At 45.6% G+C, this 20,628-nt stretch overlaps 1 protein-coding gene across 1 annotated transcript; it reads left to right on the top strand.

The window, feature by feature from the left end:
• Nucleotides 1-256: 256 nt before the first annotated feature.
• Nucleotides 257-3,104, top strand: SLC25A5 (solute carrier family 25 member 5). Its single transcript, XM_006082180.3, has 4 exons — nt 257-471; nt 1,477-1,960; nt 2,180-2,320; nt 2,681-3,104. The coding sequence occupies exons 1-4, from the start codon at nt 361-363 to the stop codon at nt 2,836-2,838; spliced, it is 894 nt and encodes a 297-aa protein (XP_006082242.1). The 5' UTR covers nt 257-360; the 3' UTR covers nt 2,839-3,104.
• Nucleotides 3,105-20,628: the final 17,524 nt, after the last annotated feature.

Below are 20,628 nucleotides of genomic sequence, written 5' to 3'. Positions count from 1 at the left end.
TGTCCAAGAACCTGGTGACGTCAGCGTCCCTTCCTGGTCCCAAGCCCCGCCCAGGGTCCAGGGTCCGAATCCCGAGTATTCCCTAGAGCCACCCCTCCCTCAAGCTAGGTCAGCTTTAGTGGACCAGCCGGGAGGAGGGCGGCCCGGCCCAATTCCGTGGCTCCTCCCCCGCCGCGCCAAGCCACTCAGCAGTCCCCTGGCTCAGCGCGCCGCCAGCCTACCAGCCACGCCTCCAAGGCCGGCCTCCAGGGCGCCGGCTCCGCATATATATACCAGCCATTTGCTTCGCTCCGCCCTAGAGCCCCGGAGTTCAGCCGGTTACGGTCCCAGGCCAGCAGTCGCCCGCTTCTTCTTTTCAACATGACAGATGCCGCTGTGTCCTTTGCCAAGGACTTCCTGGCAGGTGGAGTGGCCGCAGCCATCTCCAAGACAGCGGTAGCACCCATCGAGCGGGTCAAGCTGCTGCTGCAGGTACCTCGTGGGATCAGAGAGCCCGAACAGGAAGTGGGGGAGGGGAGGGGAAGGGAAGAGGGTCGCGCAGAAAGTGGGGCCCAAGGAATGGAGGGGAATGAACTCTTTAGATAGGTCCCGGGAAGTGGCAGCGTGGGAGCCAGGGTGGCTGCAGAGGCGGACCAAAAGGCAGGCTTGAGGAAGGTGCTTTTTTTTTAGTGACCCTAAGTTCCAGATTTAGGAAAGGGTCGGGGGTGGAGGGAGGTGACGAAGGCCCGGGCCTCGGCATCCTAGAGGCCGCGAACTCGGGCCGGCGGGGGTGGCGGGGGGGGAGCGGTTCCGGCAGTGCCTAGCTCTCTTCCCGGGCTTCGGGTCAAGGCAAAGCCTGAAAGCCGGCGAACACCTGGCCTTACAGGAGACCTCAAGGTCGCGGTAAGGAGATCACAGCCTTGAGGAACCACGCGCCGATAGAGCCGCGATCCAACCTGGCCGGAAGCCTGTGCCGGGAAGCGCGTGTGCCTTGCTGCGTCCGCCTCCGCGCAGCCGCCGGCGTTTCCCCGCGGCCGCCGGCGCCGCGCGCTTGCACGTTCCGGCTCTAGATGGCGCACTCGGACGGGCGAAGTGGCCTGGTGGCCCGCGGGTCACCTCTAGGAGACAAGTAGAGTCTGAACAGAGCGGGAAGGAAGCAGCTCTGGAGAACTGAGGCGTAGGCCCTGGTCACCAAGGTGACCGCACCCTACCTGGGACTCACCTTAATGCCTCTGAACTTGGGCCTGACCTTTCTCCTAGGTCTAAAGGGCACCGGTCCGCGTGAGCGTGCCTGCTCCCCACCCAAAGGGGTGGAGGCTTAATGTCTCTAATGATGCAGATCACTTCTTCCACCTGTGACAGCTGTGATACAGAAGACTAGATGGGGGAGGGGGGCGGGGAGCTAATCTTAAATCGCTTTGATTGAGATGAGATATTCTCTTCCCTTTTCCTTTCATGGTTATAACTCTCCCTGTTGGTCTCCTTCTTGTCTCTCAGGTGCAGCATGCCAGCAAGCAAATCACTGCAGATAAGCAATACAAGGGCATTATAGACTGCGTGGTTCGTATCCCCAAGGAGCAGGGAGTCCTGTCCTTCTGGCGTGGTAACCTGGCCAATGTCATCAGATACTTCCCTACCCAGGCTCTCAACTTTGCCTTCAAAGATAAATACAAGCAGATCTTCCTGGGTGGTGTGGACAAAGCCCAGTTTTGGCGATACTTTGCAGGGAATCTGGCATCAGGTGGTGCTGCTGGGGCCACCTCTTTGTGTTTTGTGTATCCTCTTGATTTTGCCCGTACCCGTCTAGCAGCTGATGTGGGCAAAGCCGGAGCTGAAAGGGAATTCAAAGGCCTCGGTGACTGCCTGGTTAAGATCTACAAATCTGATGGGCTTAGAGGCCTATACCAAGGCTTTAATGTGTCGGTACAGGGTATTATCATCTACCGAGCTGCCTACTTCGGTGTCTATGACACTGCAAAGGGTAAGTTTTTTATATGCTTTTAAGTTGTGTTCTTATGAGACAGTGTGGAAGGTTACTATCCTAATTTTCCAAGAGTTAGAGATTTTTTTTTCTTGTAATTGCTGAAGGTAGCTAAGGTCATCCAGTACAACCCTTGTGACCAGATGAGATGTTAGGGGGATGTGGAAAACAAGTCTGTAAAACTGCTTTCTAGTAAAGGTGTCTCTTTCTTATTCTCAGGAATGCTTCCAGATCCCAAGAATACTCACATCTTCATCAGCTGGATGATCGCACAGTCCGTCACAGCAGTGGCTGGATTGACTTCCTATCCATTTGACACTGTTCGTCGCCGCATGATGATGCAGTCAGGGCGCAAAGGATGTAAGTTCTCCTTGAGCAAAAGATGAAGACATGGGCATGGGGTTGATAGTCTGTTCAGATCAGGGGATGGGGTTGGTAGTATCTACCACATAGTTGCCTTTGAGCCAAGCCCTTTGGATGCCTATGAATGAGGCTGCTTAAATGTATTAGAGGTTAAGTCCAATGGGTAGTCTACATATGACTGTTCTCTAGTCGTAGCATTAATATTTCAGCATTTCAGTTAATATTTCATTCACTAACCTGTTAATGTTGGGATTTAAAAAACTGTTAGCTCTTAGAGATGGGGCTCTGGTTTGGTTCAGTAAATCCTAGGACTTTTCATCAGCCTTTTGTCACTAACTCTGTCTTTCTTCTTTGCAGCTGATATCATGTACACAGGCACACTCGACTGCTGGAGGAAGATTGCTCGTGATGAAGGAGGCAAAGCTTTTTTCAAGGGTGCATGGTCCAATGTTCTCAGAGGCATGGGGGGTGCTTTTGTGCTTGTCTTGTATGATGAAATCAAGAAGTTCACATAAATTATTTCCTAGTCTTCCCTCCCCCAGCCCCCGTGAACAGGCATATTGTATTATGTAACATATCTTGAGCATTCTTGACAGACTTGGTTGTCTGTTTTATCAGTGGCAACTATTTACTGGTTGAAAATGGGAAGCAATAATATTCATCTGACCAGTTTTCTCTTAAAGCCATTTCCATGATGATGATGGGACTCAATTATATTTTTTATTTCAGTCACTCCTGATAAACAACAAATTTGAAGAAATAAAAAATATCTGAAGTATAATTTTGTTTGTGGTTTATTTGCCTGTAAAAATGTCTTGTTTAATTTAGTGAGTGCTACATTTGAGTAAATGCTGCATGTTTAATAAATACTGCTGTGTCTCCTGAGACATGAAGAGCTTTCTTTTTAAAACCAACCTTCAGCCTTCGCTTACCAAAGTAGCTTGGCTGTGTGACTCGTCAACATTCCCAGTACATTAGCAAAATGAAATTCAGGCCCACTGTATCCAGAAACCACTGGTACGTGGCCTGTGGAAGGTCATAGCTGAACGAGCTTTCTCCAAGAAGTAAAATTATCCACCTTACCTAGCCCTATGGTTACTAATCAAATATAAGCTGAAATGTTCACTTCTTAAGGTGGCTTTCTGTGAATTTCCTCACTCAAAAAGAGTTGTAAAATATATAGTAATAGCAATTTTCATCCAGTTGCCTTCCCTCATCTATCTTCACCTGGATCAAGCCATTTTAATCTCATTCAAAGCAAAGGATTAGAGCTGGCACAGTTAAGCGGTGCTGAGATTGCAGTGCTGTTCAAGATTACAGGGAGATCTAGACAACTGCCATGACCTCAAAACTAATTTTACAGAGAGGAAATGTATCTGCGTTTTGTTTAATGTGCTAATATTAATAAGCCCAGTCAATGAAGGACATTTAAGTTTCTTATGGATAAACCCTTATTTAGGATCCACATGAGAATGTTTGCAATTTCTGTAGTTCTTGAGCCTCAGGAAGCCAGTAACAAGATTTATGAATAAGGCACCATGGTTACCAAGCCACAGCATTAATAGTGGAAGTGATAGGTGATTCCTGAGGAGCATCACACATGCTGGCAAGTTTCAGTGCTGGTCACGGGATCTGCATGGCATGCATTAATGCCCAGAGGACCCTAGATGTTTCAGTCACTTGAAAAGTGTAACTTAGTTAAGAACTCCTCACACTATATGTCAAAACAAAGTTGTACACTTTAAATATACACAATGTTTAAGTTGGCCAGCATGGCTCAGTTATTGAGTATCAACCTATGAATTGGGAGGTCATGGTTCGATTCTCGGTCAAGGTACATGCTTGGGTTTCGGGCTCCATCCCCTGTGTGGGGTGTGCATCATTGATATTTCTCTCCCCCCCCCCCCCCCGCTCTCTTTCTGAAATCAAATATATATAATCTTCATCCTTGGGTGAGAAGGATTAAAAAGAAAAAGATCTTAAAGTTGTTCAAAAAATCCAAAACTTGTTCTGGTATTGTGCTGTTGGGCAAGTTACCTAATTTCTCAAAGCCTTAGTTTTCCTCATTTATAAATTGAGGATAATATTGCCTGCCTTGGAGAGCTGTTGCAAGAATTAAATAATTTATGCAGAGCATCTGCCATAGAACATAATAAGTACTTTATAAATAGTAACTATGATAATTATTAAGAGGCAGTTAAGATTTCGGGGATTCCAGAATCAGAAGTGCCTGGATTTGAGGCCCTGGCTGGGTGGTTCAATTGGTTAGAGCATTGTCCCGATATGCCAAAGTTGCAGTGCAGGTTTGACCTCTTGTCAGGGCACATACAAGAAGCAACCAATGAATGCATAAATAAGTGGAACAACAGATTGATGTTTCTTTCTCTCCTTTCCTCTCTCTAAAAATCAATAGATTTTTTTTTTTAAAAGAAGTACCTGCGCCCTAGCTGTTTTGGCTCAGTGGATACAGCGTAGGCCCATGGACTGAAGGGTCCTGGGTTTGATTCCAGTCCAGGGCACGTGCCTGGGTTGCAGGTTTAATCCCTGCCCTGGTCCGGGTATTCGGGAGGCGGCTGGTCGATGTGTTTCTCCCACATTGATGTTTCTCTCTGTCTTTCCCCCTTTAACTCTCTCTAAAAAATCAATGGAGGAATATCCTCTAGTGAGGATTTTAAAAAAAAGAAGTACTTGGATTTGAATCCTGGCTATGCTACTTACCTTGCTCCCCAAGTCTCAGTTTCCTCATCTGTAAAATTGGGATATAATGGTGCCAGCCATATTTCCTATGGGTGTTTTGAATGAGGGTTAAGGAACATAAAGCATGTAGAGAAGTAAGTATGGCACCTGGCATCTAGTAAGCACACCAATGGCAGTTTTTCATAATTAGGCATCCATTTTGTTGAATGAAGATTTGCCCCAGCAGAGCGCTACTTAAGAATGAATTCAAGCCCACTTTTCCTGCAACAGCCCAGACATACTATATTGTGTAGAATTTCTATAAAATAAACTTCAGCTTAGGTCTTTTTCATTTGTAGATTTTGACCCTGAAAGGGGCTAAGAGGCTCTCCAGTTAGGGCTGAAAACCACAATACAAGAGAACCCAAGCCCCCTTTATGGTTATTACAATAGATGTAGACTCACTGAGCTGCAGCTATTAAAATAAACCTAGGACTAGGCATAAACGATCAGGAAGCAAAAAGTAGTGCCTCCTACAATTGGTTGACTGATATAAATGAGGTGGTGGTTGTTGTTTTTCTGTTCTTTCTATTCTTGTTGTTCAATGATTTTTGAAATTTAATTTAAAGACAAAATGGTTTTAATCTCTCCAAGCTGTGCAGGATAGTGCTATAGAATTCATTACGTCCATTATGCTCATGTGAACATTGATGGTACACAATCTTAGCAACACCCTAATTTATGCTGTTGTTTTGTTACTATTCAATGCATAACAGGATGCGGGAAGCCTGATTCCAGGTGAGAGAGCCAGAATACAGGTCAGCTTGCGCACAGCCGAGCTTCCCATTCCAGAGGCCCCTCCAGTCACTGGAGGCAGCGTGCTGCCGGTGCTCCGGACCACTGGAGAAGGAAACCAGGGGTGTCTCCCCACAGGGGCAGTTGTCGTGTGGATGGTAAGTCATTTAAGCCATTATTTTCATATTAAAAAGACATGTGGATATGTTAGAGAGTCCATTGCACCATTTGAATGCGTTTTTAAACCAGAAGCTGCAAAGAGAGTTCTTATATACAGAGGACCATTTCTGGCACTGCCCCCAGACCCCTGGGAGGACCCATTCAGCCTCCTCTGTTATTATGGATACTTTGGTAGAAAAATTTTAAAAGTACTGCTGTACCGGATGATAGGTTTTTCAAGCATCAATGTTACTGGGGTAAATTGCATTTCTCCTGTGAAGTTTGTGAGCATCGTGTTTTTATTTTGTTTTTTAGGTTTTTAACACAGTTAATATCTGTACATGGCAATCAGTCAAATAGTGAAGAAAAGATACAAAATGAAAAGCAAATATCTCCCTATCCTGCCTTTCCCAGCCCTAGTCCCCCTCCTCAAAAGTAACCATTATGAACAGTTTCTCATATATCTGTCAAAAAATGAATGCATATTCTTGTAATTGTAGCTGATTTGTTTGTATCTGAATCATATTCTCACTGCTTGCATTCAAAATGGCATGATTCTTTTCAACCAGCGTCAGCCGTGGGGTACCAGAGCTCACAGATGCTGTAGGAGGCAGGAGGGTGGGGAAGTGGTAGCTTCCCGACTCTGAGCAAGGATTTCTAAGTGTGACCCTTTATTGAAACCCTAAACCAGTACTTTCCTTCCCTTTTTGGTTGTAGCTTTGGTCACTGAGTGGGGCCCGTCACTTCTAACATCAGAGCCTTAGTTTCTCCTCTAAAGTCCTTTCTAGTCTTAACGCTCTCTAGATATATCATTTTTACAGAAAACAGAATCTGTGAAAAGGCTAGGATTAGGTGATTTAATCCTTCCAGAGAACATTTTTAAATATCTAACAGAGTCGTAAGTGAATAGTCTCTGACTCAGAGCAGTCATTTGCAGACTGTGTGGGTGGGTTGGCATTGCAAGTAAAATTGCGAATGTAAAGATTTACATTAATTTCGGAACCACGAAGCTGAGCAACAAAATTACAGCTCGGAGTTTGGGTCAAAGGTGATCTGATTTACCTCAAAATAATTAACATCTTTCTTGTCAAAGATTTATCTTATTACGTGTAATGTGCACTTTGGCATGCAGGTGGAGATTTATTTGCACAACAAATATTGGGCATTGCAATTTCTGGATACACACACACAAAATGCCTTATGTTCCACTCAAAATGTTTGGAGGAGCTTTCCCATCATTTCAGCCATTATTTGCTTTATGTGCAGGTGAACAAGTTCAGATGCATGTTGCTCTTCTTAACCAAAGGCTTAAAAGAGCCTTTGGTATCCTAGCAACATATATAAACAATGTTCAAGTAACAGGTTGGGCAGTTGTTTTCACTGGACTCTCTTCGGAGACAAAATTGAGTTCAATTAGAGGAGCCTATTAATTCATGCCTTTTTCAATACTATCAAGGAAGGAGACAGTAGAAGAGAGGTCTTACTTTGAAGCTGAGCATCCAACCTGGGATTTCCTTTCCTTGGGCAACTTTTGTAAAGCAGGGAGGAAATTAGCACTGTCGAGATTTAAGAGTGTGCAGAATCTAATCACATGACACGTTTCACCGTCTCTAATGTTTTCAATATAGCAAAGTTTGTGCTAAATTGCTGTTGACAGATCAACTTCCGAGGGCTTTGTGTTTGGCAGTGAAAAGGAAAACTCTTCTGTCTATATGAGCTTCCAATGCCCTGCTCTGCGACGCGCAGAGACATCTCACAGACAGAGGCAGAGGGACTGTGAAGCTACCGATGCTTTAGCTTCAGAGCCATCCCTGGCATGGGCTCCTTCCCAGCCCTAGGAGGTGTCATAGCGATGTACTCATTTAGATTAATGAATATGCAGCCCACCCTGTACATCAGGGCAGAGGTGGGACCCAGTCTGAGACTTTCTCATCACCTGATCTTCCTGCTGCTCCCCATCTTTCCACTCATGTTGCACTCATGAGAATCTTTTAGGCTAGAGGTCTCATTTTCAAATACCAAACTTTTTCACTTGGCAGCTATCCAGCTTTCACTGCTTTGGGCCTCAGTTTCCCCATCTGGCACACATGGATAACAATAGTATCTACCTGGAAGAAGTAGTGTGAAGATTAGAGGGGTTAATATATGTAAAATGCTGAAAATAATGCTAGGTACCTGCTTAACCCAATTTTGCTATTATGACTGTTATTATTTTATTGGAAGACTTAAATTTTTTTATTTTATTCATGATACTGGTGTAATGGATTTATCTATAACCTACAGATTTTCTAAAACAGTCTCAAGAAAATATCACATGTAGTATAGAAACTGAATCAGAGAGAAGGTTGGAAAGAAAGAAAGGAACTCTCCCTACCTGGTTTGGCTCAGTAGATAGAGTGTTGGCTTCCGGACTGAAGGGTCCCGGGTTCGATTCCAGTAAAGGGCACATGCCCAGTGGGGGTGTGCAGGAGGGAGCCAATCAATGATTCTCTCTCATCATTTTATATATATATATATATATATATATATATATATATATATATATATATATATATTCCTTCCTCTCTGAAATCAATAAAAATATTTTTTAAAAGAAAGAAAGGAACCTTTTTTGAATGGAATGAATAGGAACATGGGATAATTGTAAACTCTAACTCAGAGCATGCATTTTACAACACTGATTATGAAAGAGAGCAAAGGCCAACAATAAATCTGTTCTGCCTCACACCAGACTCCACAGCCCTGCTGGCCCAGAAGCCACTATGTGATCACTGAGGTTCCCTTTGCTCTTGTATTTCAAGGAATCCATAAAGTCCCAGCCTGCCCACCCAATCCTATGATTTCAGTCCCTAGGGAAAGAAGCTGTTGGGAAAAGGCAATGTACCCAGACCTTGGGAAGCAAAAGATTGCCTTTCACTTATGCAATTAAGTTTAAGGCTCAGGAGTCCATTTATTATAAACTAGAGGCCTGTTGCATGAAATTCATGCACTGGAGCGGGGTCCCTCAGCCCGGCCTGCCCCCTCTCACAGTCTGGGAGCCCTCAGGGGCGGGAGGCGACCCGGCGATCAGGGGAAGGCGACACCCCATCACACCTCTGCTGCTGCCACTGCCAGCAGCACAAGCCTCGGCCAGCCCTGGTTACCTGAGCCTCGGGCGGCCCTGGGCCCTGGGCAGCTGGGGGGCTGAGGGGACTGGGCACCGCCATCTTTGAGGTCATGGCAGTCAATTAGCGTATTCCCTCCTTATTGGCTGTGGGCACCGCTATCTTTGTGATGGTGTGAGGGTCAATTAACATATTCCCTCTTTATTAAATAGGATACCTCTCACTTTGAAAGGCCTTTTATTTAGATTAATACTAGAAAATATGCAAATGAATGGCCTGGCTAGGGAATAGCAAGTGACTATTTATTATAAAACCTTGAGCCTTGTTGTGGTTTACCCAAGACGTGAAAGCCAGGGGGTAAAGGTGCTTGGGGTGAAAGCCAGGGGGTAAAGGTGCTTGGGGTTCTTGGTAAAAGCATGCTGCTTGCCAATTATGATAAAACACTGGCAGTTTTTAGCATGGCTCAGTGGTTGAGCATCAACCTATGAACCAGTTGGATTCTGGTCAGGGCACATGCCCGGGTTGCGGGCTCGATCCCAGTGTGGGGCATGCAGGAGGCAGCTGATCAATGATTCTCTCTCATCATTGATGTTTATATCTCTCTCTCCCTCTCCCTTCCTCTCTGAAATCAATAAAAATATATTTTAAAAAGAAAGTTGGCAGTTCAGCCACTGCATTTGTAATCCCACTGGAACTCCATGCTTCTTTGTCTTGGGTCATGTCACATCACATCATGGTTAGTGCTTCAGTTTGCCCACCAGGAAAATTGTAAATCAATTTTTCTTGAGTTACAATGTAATTTCTTAAATCTTCTACTAGGGGTTATGGCACTTTTCAGGATTTCTAGAGCTAGACAGATTGGATTAGGTTAAGCCTGCTTCTCAAATACAATCAATACAACCAAGTAGCAGTGATTTCTCTAAAACTACAGAATCAGAATCGTAGCTAATTATTGTGGCCTCTTATGTGCTGGATATTGTGCTAAGCAATTAACATGGATTAACTCTCCCAATCCTCTCAAAAACTGCTAGAGGTACATATTATTATTATTAATTCCATTTTGCAACTGATAAAACTGATGTTCTGAGCTCTCTCACCTGACAGAAGGTTTCAAAGAGAACTTCAAGGTGATCCTGTCCAACTATTTATTTTGTGTCATGAAAGATATTAAAATATGAAAGCTGACTAGTTTCAATACCAACAGACAAAATCTACATGACAGATATTAAATAGAAATTGTAATAATCCTAGCACTATCTTCAGAATCCATTTTTAGAGTATGGATTATTTTCTATTTTCAGCCAATTTAAGAATTATTGTTATAAAAAAAATCCCTTGAATTAAATTTGATTCGATTCAAGTTTCATTTGCATTTTCAGGACAGACCTTCCTTTTAAATGAAGGCTGAGCTTCCCCAGTTATGTGCTGAGCTTCCTCAGTTATGCGCTGGGGTTACTGGGCCATTGGATACGGCCACACTTGACAAACACAACCACATGACTAGGTGGTATGTGGCACCTCCTCACCTATGAGAGCGTCTCAGAAAAATGCTGAGACCTGGGCTTTTGTCTATTTTATTTGACTGCACCTTATATGGAGAGACCGTACATGCACGTCTTGTTTTGCTACTTCTACACATGCTCTGCAGTCCCAAGCCAAGCCACTTGCTATTCCCTAGCCAGGCCATTCATTTGCATATTTTCTAGTATTAATCTAAAAATAAAAGGCCTCTCAAAGTGAGAGGCAACACACATTTGAGATTTTAAAAAAAAGATAGCTATTCACGATGCATTAATTCAAGCAGAAGCCCAAACAGTGTTCCAATTATGAGACAAAGGCAGTGGGTATTTATGAGAAAGGGAAGAGGAACAATTGCATCAATAGAAGGAAGGCATTTCTATTGGGGAAGATAACATAATATAATGATGCTAATTCTAAACAATGTTTTTAATTTTCAGTATGGTAGTCATCACTCTTGTGGTCATAATATCTGCTTTCTTGTTATTTTTGAAAATAGTTCTTTGGGGCGCAATGTTGCTCTAGGCCCAGTCCAAAGGCTATTTTGCCCTATTTGAACATCCAAGGCTTGAGGCATAAGACATGCCAGGCAGTTTCTCTGGCATGGCAGCTCTGGTTCCATTTTAAAGTGACTCCATTTATTATTTTTTTACACTAGCTTTGTTGCACTATTACTTTTCCCAGGCCTGCCCTTCCCTACCTTGCTGCCAAGCCATGGTCCTTCAAGACCCAGCTGAGGTCACACCTCCTGTGCATGCCTTCCCAGATTCCAGCAACCAGCACATTCTGCCTTCTTCTTTGAACTGCTAATGTAATCTATGCCAAAATCCACAAGGGCAGGGATTTTGTCAGTTTAACTCATGGTTGTAGCCTCAGTGCTTAGAACAGTGGCACATGATGGGTATTCAAGAAATCATTTTTGTTTGTTTTTTAAAAATATATTTGTATTGATTTCAGAGAGGAAGAGAGAGGGAGAGATAGAAATAGCAATGATGGGAGAGAATCATTGATTGGCTGCCTCCTGCACACCCCCCACTGGGGACTGAGCCAGCAACCTGGACATGTGCCCTGACTGGGAATCAAACTGTGACCTCCTGCCATGCCAGCTGGGGAAGAAATCGTTGGTAAGTGAATGCATTATGATGTTTATTTCACGGTATAGTAACTAAGTGTTCACTTATCTGTCTCCATTAGAAGCTATGTCTTGTTCTTCTTTACATTCCTAACATGGAGCATAGAACACAACACATAGTGGGTGTATGGTAAATGCCCACTGGAGGGAGACATGAATGAGAGAATGAATGAACAACATGTGGAATTTGCTCCTTTGGTTTGGCAGGAATGAATTTTGTCTGGATCCAGCCCCTTGCTACCTGGGAGCAATTTCACAGTAATAGATTGTGCAGGGCCTTCCTACCTTGCATCCATTGTTTGCCCAGCCCCTGAACTGAGTGGGAGGTTCTGGATAGAGCAAGAGTTTAGAAATCACCTGGTTCCTGGACTGCTGCTACATTGTCCATGCTAGAAAACTAAAGAGCCAGGGCCTTGGGACACCTCCCTCCCCAAATCTGTGTAAAAATCAGGTATGACACCACATCGAGTGTATCTACCGTCCTATGAACATATGCTGCCTATTTGATCATGAACCTCTAATGTGGAGCCTTCCACATAGTAAGTACTCGATGGCTATTTGGTTGTGATGGTGATGATGCTGAACACTGACTGTCACACAAGATGACTCAGGCCACTCCAAGGGGAGAGGAACAGGCATGTTATTGGGGCACCTGAGGACGCTGCCATAAGAGATGTACCAATTGCACACCCACATGACTTATTAGGGCTGATTAGACCAGACATACTCCTGTGTCTGGGCTTGATGTTCTCAGCTCCTAAGAGAGCCCCTGCTACTGAAAGCCAGTGAGACATGACCCTCTTTGACCTGCTCTGAAAGCAAGTGGGTTTGTTCTCTCTCTCTTTCCCCCACTAACCCCTCCTCCCCCACCTCCACCCGGGGGCTTGGTCTCTTACTGCTCACCCATCATCATTTCTTGAGCTTTGTACTCTGGGCCAGGCACTCTTCTAATTGTGTATGGAATCTCTCTTTTCATCCTTTCAGCAGCTTTATGATGGCCATTTTCCAGATGAGGATAACTGAGGCACCTGGCAAACCACATATAGCACCTACAGCTGAAAACCCAGAAAGCAGAGCCACCCCCGCCCTTGCCACACACACACACACACACACACACACACACACACACACTTAGGGCCAGGAAGCAGTGCGGGATGGCGTGGTGCCTGGAAAATAATTGGGGAGACTAGATGAAGAGGAGTGGCTCAGGCCTGTGTGGAGACTGACCAAGGTCAGCAGCAGCCTAAAGGGAGGCACTTGGTGGAGTGGTTAAGGGCCTGACTCTGCCTGTGTCTAGCTGTGAGATCCTGGGCAAGGTTCTGAGCTCTCAGTGCCTCGCCTTGCTCAGCTGTAAAATGGGGTCAAGAACAGCACTGTAGGGCTCATAAAATGAGTAGTTGAGAGCTTGGCACAGAATAGACACTTAAGTGTTGACTGGTTTCTCAGAGGCCAGCCTTGTCCTTTGGGGTGCCGATCCTCCCCCCCCCTACTCCCCCACCTCCACTCCAACTTTGTAGGAGGGTGTCTCAGCGTGTTGACTACAATACTCCTTTGCTGCAGACACAGGGAGTAACAGAGGAAAACGCCCCGCCCGTCACAGGGTGGGGGTGGGAGTGTGTGTGTGGGGTGGGGGGTGGTGGCCGAAGACAGCTAACTAGGAGAGAATAGGGCTGTGGACTCCCTGAAGGGAAAACGCGTCCTTTGCTGGCTTCTTGGCGACTGAAAGCCGTTGGATGTGCAAGGCTGGATGAGATACAGGCTGAGAAAGCCACGGCAGCAGCAGCCCACCGCGACCCCGGGTCCCGCCCTTTGGCCTCGGCCTGGGCGCTACTGCCCAGGCTGCTGGGAGTACAGCGTCCTCCACACAGACTCCTTTCCTCTGATCGCGGGCCAAGCCACCGCCTCCAAGAAGCCCGCTCTGACCACTGCAGCCACTCATCCAGAGCATCATCCGCACTTGCATAATTTAACACTTGGATAGGTTCTGGCTGGTTCCCTAAGTGTATGGACGTATAGGATGTCTTGCCTCCACAACATTGTGCCTTTTGTTTCTCTCCCCTCACACACACACACACACACACACACACACACACACAGCCCCTGAGCATGCAGCCACAATGCAAGTGCCCAGCAAACACTTGTCTTGCCTCTATAAGGTGTCCTGTAGCACCCAAAGGAGACTCTCAGGGACCCTGATGTCATAGAGCCCAGGGGTGGCAGAAGGGATGCCAAGCACAATGCCTGCCTGGCCTCAACCATTTGGAGCCTTCCCCAACCAGGGAGACTTGGTATAGCCCGCCTTTGCAGGCAAAGCCTTGTAACAGAGGAAACCCATCCGCAGGGGAGCCCGTTCATGTGGAAACGTTTGATGAGCCCCAGCTTCGGTGCAGGGCTCTGTGCTGGGCTCCCAGAACACAGAGAAGTGGTATAAACAGGGTGCCTGCCCTCATGGGGAGCAGCACGGAAAAATGGAAACAGATTTAGAGTCAAAAAAATTCCCACAAAGACAGAGAAAGAGCAATCAGACTATTAATCCCCAGAGGGAAAGTAGGGGAGGGAGGGGGTAAGGGGAAGAGATCAACCAAAGGACTTGTATGCATGCATATAAGCCAAACCAATGGACATGGACAACAGGGGATGAGAGCATGAGTGGGGGCGGGGGAGGATGGGGGTTAATGGGGGGGAATGAGGACACATTTGTAATTCCTTAACTAATAAAGAATTTAAAGATTTAAAAAAAAAATTCCCACACACTAGCTGTGTGAGGTTGGGCACACCAGGTCACCTCTGCGAGCCTCAGTTTCCTCATCTGCATCTCTGAGGAGGTCTGGAGTGGTGTGGGGTAGGAGTGGTCAAAGATTAGCCAGATCTATAATGTTTTCACTGTCGTGAGACTATATTCGCCTACTAAGTAATTTAAATTACATTTAAAAAATTTTAAATCCTCACCAGAGGATATGTTTATTTGATTTTCTTAGAGAGAGAGGATGGGAGAAACATCTGATTAGTGGCCTCCCATTTGTGCTCCAAGCAGGGATTGAACCCGCAACCTTTCAGTGTGCGGAAGGATGCTTCAACCAACTGAGCCACACTGGCCAGGGCTAAATTACATTTTAAAGTTGAAAAATAAAATGGAGTGGTAGCGTTTTGCAACAAATTATAAAATAGTATTTATGAAAGCTCTTTGTTAACTCAAAGAGGCTCCACAAAGGTTCATCGCTTCTCATTGCTAAAATACATAATAGGCACTTGGTAAATGCTTCTTGAGGAAACAACAATGTTTCCTGGGTGATGAGGCGAACAGTCAATTTAAGGTGACAGGATCCATATAGAAACATGAATGTCTGACATGTGCCAAATGACTTGTTCAGATAATTGAACAAGTTGTCCAGGTGGCAAGTGTTGAATGACCAGAGAGGGGAGCAATCACGGTAGCTGGGTGGAGGCTCTACTGCAAAGTCCATTCTTGAGATGAGACTTGAGGACTGGATTGGATTTTGGTTAGAGAGGCATAGGGAAGCCCATCTAGTCAGAGGGACTGGCATTAAAGGTGCAGAGGAAGGAAGGTATGAATGGTTGGGGACTGCAAGTGTGGAGGGCAGGGAGCTCTGCTTTTGCCCACTGTTTTATCCCCAGTGACTAGGGTAGTACTTGGCACATAGTAGGTGTTTGTAGAAGGAAGGCAGGAACGAAGGAAGGCAGGAAGGAAAGAGGAAGAGAGGGAGGAAGGGAGGGAGAGAGGAAGGAATTCGGCCACATAGAAATCAAAGCTTCCCATAAATTGTGAGAGTCAGGACAAGCAGGCAAACAGAAACTAGGACACTGATACTTGAAGTGAGAATATGGTCTCCCCCACTAGATTGGAAGCTCTAAGAATGGGGGACAGAGCCATGCCTGGCTTGTATCCTTAGTATCAAGAGTAGTAACCAGCACATAGAAAAGGCTCTATGAATATTCGTTGAAGTGCGTGAGTGGATAAATGTGGCAGATTGTGGAAAAGGCATGGATTGAGTTTGAGTCCTGCCTCTGCCAGTCATTGCCTGGGTGACCACGGGCAAGTTGCCTAACATCTGAGTCTCATTTTCTTTCTTTCTTTTAAAGCATTTTTATTTATTTATTGTTCTGGTGTGTGTTTTGTTGTTGTTGGTGTGTGTGTGTGTGTGTGTGTGTGTGTGTGTGTGTGTTTAGAGAGAGAGAGGAAGGGAGAGAAAGAGAGATAGAAACATAGATTTGTTGTTCCACTTATTCATTCATTGGTTGATTCTTATATGTGCCCTGACTGGGGATTGAACCCGAAACCTCGGTATATCAGACAACACTCTAACCAACTGAGCTACCCTCCTAGGAATCTGAGACTCATTTTCCTTTCTGATAATAATGCCCACTTCACAGGATTGTCCTCAAGATTCAATGACATATGTGTCTAAAGTGCCTACTGCCACCCACAAGGACACTTGGTAGCCACCCTTTGGTTGGAGCACATTTTAGAGGAGTGCTTCGTATACAGCAGACCATCAGTGAGTATTTTTGGCTGAAAGGAAGTTTGGGGACCTTGAACTTTTTGCCCTGTTGGCAGTGGGGAGCCTCATATGCAAAGTGGGGTGTTGGCTGATTAGCATGGATCTGGTGTGAGGCACAGGCTGCAGGGAAGGGGGGCAGAAGGCGCAGGTATGGAGGCTGTTGTAACTGTGAAGAGTTTAGGATTAGGGTGATGGCAGTAGAGATGGAAAGAAAGGGATGATGGGGGAAGAAGGATAAAAGGGACTTGTTATTCTGAAAGGAGACTGCTGGCAGTTACCTGCACAGTAAAAGGGGAGATAGGTATGAACTCAGAAAGATGCAGGGAACTGCCAAGTGGGTTTTACTGCTAAAGAGCAAGGAGCTATGTGCTGTCTGGAGTCCCAGTCAAAGAGGAGAAGACACCAGAAGACTCTGGGGTTCTGCCGTCCCTGGTCAATGAAAGTCACAGTGGCCAATTCCCAGAACCTGCAAGATTTTCAGGCAATGGTATTTTTTCGGGAACATTAGAGACAGCATATACTTTGTTTTTCCTCTTCTCCCCCAATGTTAGAAAAGTATAGTCCACAAGGGGGCAGTGATATCTGGTAGAGTCCAATTTCCCTCATAGATGCTCCAGCTGTCCAAACAAGCATGAACAGGATATTGGTGTCATTCATTCCCCCTGCCTGATTAGCAGGAGTGGCCCTGCCAGGGGTGTGCGAGTTGTGACGTAGCCGCGAGGTGAGCACTGGGAAGCCACAGAGCCCTTGCCTGACTACATGGGATATCGGTTATTGCTCAGACTTGGAGCTGCCTTCTGCTTCTAGCTCCTGTCTGCCTCGCTGTTTGCATCTCCCTAACGGGGCCAGATAAAAGCAGAGAGTCTGATGCCCAGCGGGACTGATGGTGTGAGCAGAGCTCCTGGAAACTGAGATCAATAGGGCAAGTGCCCACTCCAAGCAGAGCCTAGGATGGGGGGTTAGGAAGTGGAAATAGGAGAAATGAAAGATTCCTTTAACAAATTAAATCGAATGGAAAAGACAAACTCATACTGGTTCAGAGAGTGGCTCTGGAATCAGAAAGACCTGGGTTCAGATCCCAGCTCTACCATTTCTTAGCTCTACTAGTAAGTCCTAAGGCAAGCCTCTTCACCTTCCCGAGCCTCAGTTTCCTCATCTGGAAACAGGGAGAGTAATAACAACATCCATCTCACAGAGTGGTTGTGGGGTTTCAATGAGATAATTTGTAAATGAGATAGTACCTGGCAAACAGCATTCAATACATGGTATCTGGAATCCTTGTTATTGTTAGTAGTAATAATAAAGTAATATGGTACATATTGAATACAGAAAAAAATGTGGAAGACACAGTGGCAGGTGAGTAGGGGTGGGTATTAGCCTGAGTTGTTGAAGGCGAAGAGGTAGAGTTGTGAGAGAAGAGTGGGAAGGGCATTCCAGGCAGAAAGAAAGAGGGGATGTCTTCAGGGCTGGCAGGTGACTTCACTCAGCAGGCCCACAGGATCTGCACTGGCAAGGACGGAAGCTGCTGCAATGGGGCTGAGCACCTGCAGGACCTTCGGGGCCAGACATGGAAGGCTGCTTAGCTCCTCATCTCAGCATTCAGAAGCTAGGGCAGCCCCAGCCGGATTGACTCAGTGGATAGAGTGTCGGCCTGCAGACCAAAGGGTCCCAGGTTTGATTCCAGTCAAGGGCACGTACCTCGGTTGCAGGCTCCTCCCCAGCACGGGTCCTGGTCAGGGCACTTGCAGGAGGCAACCAACTGCTGCATTTCTCTCACATCAATATTTCTCTCTGTCTTTCCCTCTTCCACTCTCTCTAAAAATTGATGGAAAAGTATCCTCTGGTGAGGATTTTAAAAAAGAAGAAGAAGCTAGGGCAGTGACATGAGGGAAAGATTGTCTCAGGTAACCGTTAGAGAAGACTCTAGGCTTCCAGTCTCAGCATTTTAGAGGACCAAAGCAAATCCTTGAGAGCAAGTGTATTAGCCAAAGTTCTCCAGAGAAATAGAGCCAATATGATAGATAGATAGATAGATAGATAGATAGATAGATAGATAGATAGAGATAGAGATAGAGATATAGATATAGATATAGATATAGATATAGATATATTTATTATAGGAATTGGCTCACGCAATTATGAAGACCAAGATCTGCCATCTGCAAGCTGGAAACCCAGGAAAGCTGGTGGTGTAACTCAGTCTGACTCCAAAGGCCTGAGTAGCAGGAGCTCCGGTGTCCAATGGCAGGAGAAGATGGATGTCCTAGTTCAAGAAAAAAAAAGCAAATTCACCTTCCCTCTGCCTTTTTGTTCTATTCAGGCCCTCAAGAGATTGGATGACACCCACCACCCACTTTGGTCAGGATGATCTTCTTTACTCAGTCTACCAATTCAAATACTAATCTCTCACAGGGACACCCTCACACATACCCAGAATAAAGTTTTACCAGCTGTCTGGGTATTCCTTACCCTCGTTGTCACATAAAGTTAACCATCACAGCACTGGCCAGGTAGCTCAGTTGGTTGGAGCATTGTCCCCATACACCAAAGTTGCCGATTCCAATCCTGGTCAGGGTACATGCAAAAAGCAACCAATGAGTGCATAGATGGAATAACAAGTTGATCGATCTCTCTCTCTCTCTCTCTCTCTCTCTCTCTTCCTCCCTCTCGCTCTCTCAAATCAATAAATACAAAATAATTGTTTAAAGTTAATCATCATAGCAAGCTCAAGAAGTAAGAGTCCCAGTGCTCTCTCTGCAGGCGCAGACCCAGGGGGAATGAACAAAAATACAGAATAAGGGAGTTGGAAGGTTCCTTTGTTCTGGGCCCCACACTGGTATCTAGAATTCCAAGATGAGATCCAATGGGACCTAAGAGTTTCTACACATGAAACTCTCAGCACTCAGCTGCAACAGGCTCATCTTCAGACCAGTGTCCTCCTCCTTCCCACCTCAGGGCAGTAAACTAAAAGGTGGTTCTTGCTTGGCCAGCATGGCTCAGTGGTTGAGCATCCACCTATGAATCAGGAGGTCACGGTTCGATTACCGGTCAGGGCACATGCCCAGGTTTCGGGCTCGATCCCCAGTGTGGGGTGTGCAGGAGGCAGCCGATCCATGAGACTCTCTATTGCTGTTTCTATCCCTCTCCCTTCCTCTCTGAAATCAACAAAAATATAATTTTTTTCAAAATAAAAGGAGGTTCTTGACATTTTCAATCCCAAGACCTGGTCTAAGGTTTTTATTTCCATGCGGATTTTATAAGCTTAACTTTCCCCGTTAGCAGATGTTTTTAGGGCCCTGACTCAGGGACAGCAGAGCTGGGCTCATTTCCTGTCTGCCAGAATGGTAGGTGCCCATACATACAACCTTTGGTTACACATGCCCTCAGAGAGAAGCCTTGGTCTAAGTAGCCCCAAACATGAGATAATGGAAAAGCCTTTTATATTTAGGTTTGGGATACTCTAAGTGATTTTTTGGCAGCATATTTCCCTTCCTAAATAGGGTTGGATTAGGCTAATATTAAAATTAACTTTATGAGAGGCAGTCCAGCAGAGTGGTTAAAAGCCTTTATAGCAGGGGTGGGGAACCTTTTTTTTCTGCCAAGGGCCATTTGGATATTTATAACATTATTCACGGGCCATACAAAATTATCAACTTAAAAATTAGCCTGCTATATTTGGTCAAACATTTAATTAGCTTACCCCTAATGCTTTGGCAGGGCCAGACCAAATGATTTCTCTGGCCTTATACAGCCTCGTAACCACACGGTCTGGTTTCCAATCCAGTCACCACCACTTACTAGCTGTTTATCTCTCAGGCCTTTTCTTCATCTGTCAGACGAAGATAGCTGGAGACCCTTCCTCCTGGGTGTTTGGAAAGCATTTGGCCCAATGCCTGGCCCCTTGGAAGCCTTCCACAACAGGGCGGGGATGATCATGATTATCATCACATTGTTATGATTTAAAAGGCACCTTTTAAATATTTTTATTAATTTTAGAGAGGAAGGGAGAGTGTGAGAGAGATAGAAACATCAATGACGAGGATCACTGATTGGCTGCCTCTTGCACACTCCCCACTGGAGACGGAGCCTGCAACCCAGGCATGTGCCCTTGGCCAGAATCAAACCTGGGACCCTTCAGTCCACAGGCTGACGCTCTATCCACTGAGCCAAACCAGCTAGGGCTAAAAGGCACCTTTTAAAAGGGAGAGGCATGTGAGGGAAAGTCACACCAGAATTGAAAACTGTCAGCATACAATCCAGAAAAAACAGCCCATGCTAGAAAATTTAGGTGTTCCACTTATCCTGAAAGCCACCAGAACCTGCTTTCTGGACCCTTGTTCTCAGGCAGGTGCTGGTTCCCCAGCATGTTCAGGCTGGAGTGAGCAGGTGGTTTTGGCTTGT

This window comes from Myotis lucifugus, unplaced genomic scaffold (assembly GCF_000147115.1).
Source record: "Myotis lucifugus unplaced genomic scaffold, Myoluc2.0 scaffold_2, whole genome shotgun sequence".
Lineage (NCBI taxonomy): Eukaryota > Metazoa > Chordata > Mammalia > Chiroptera > Vespertilionidae > Myotis > Myotis lucifugus.
Note: the sequence above shows the minus strand (reverse complement) of the source record. Positions and strands in the feature narration are given on the sequence as shown.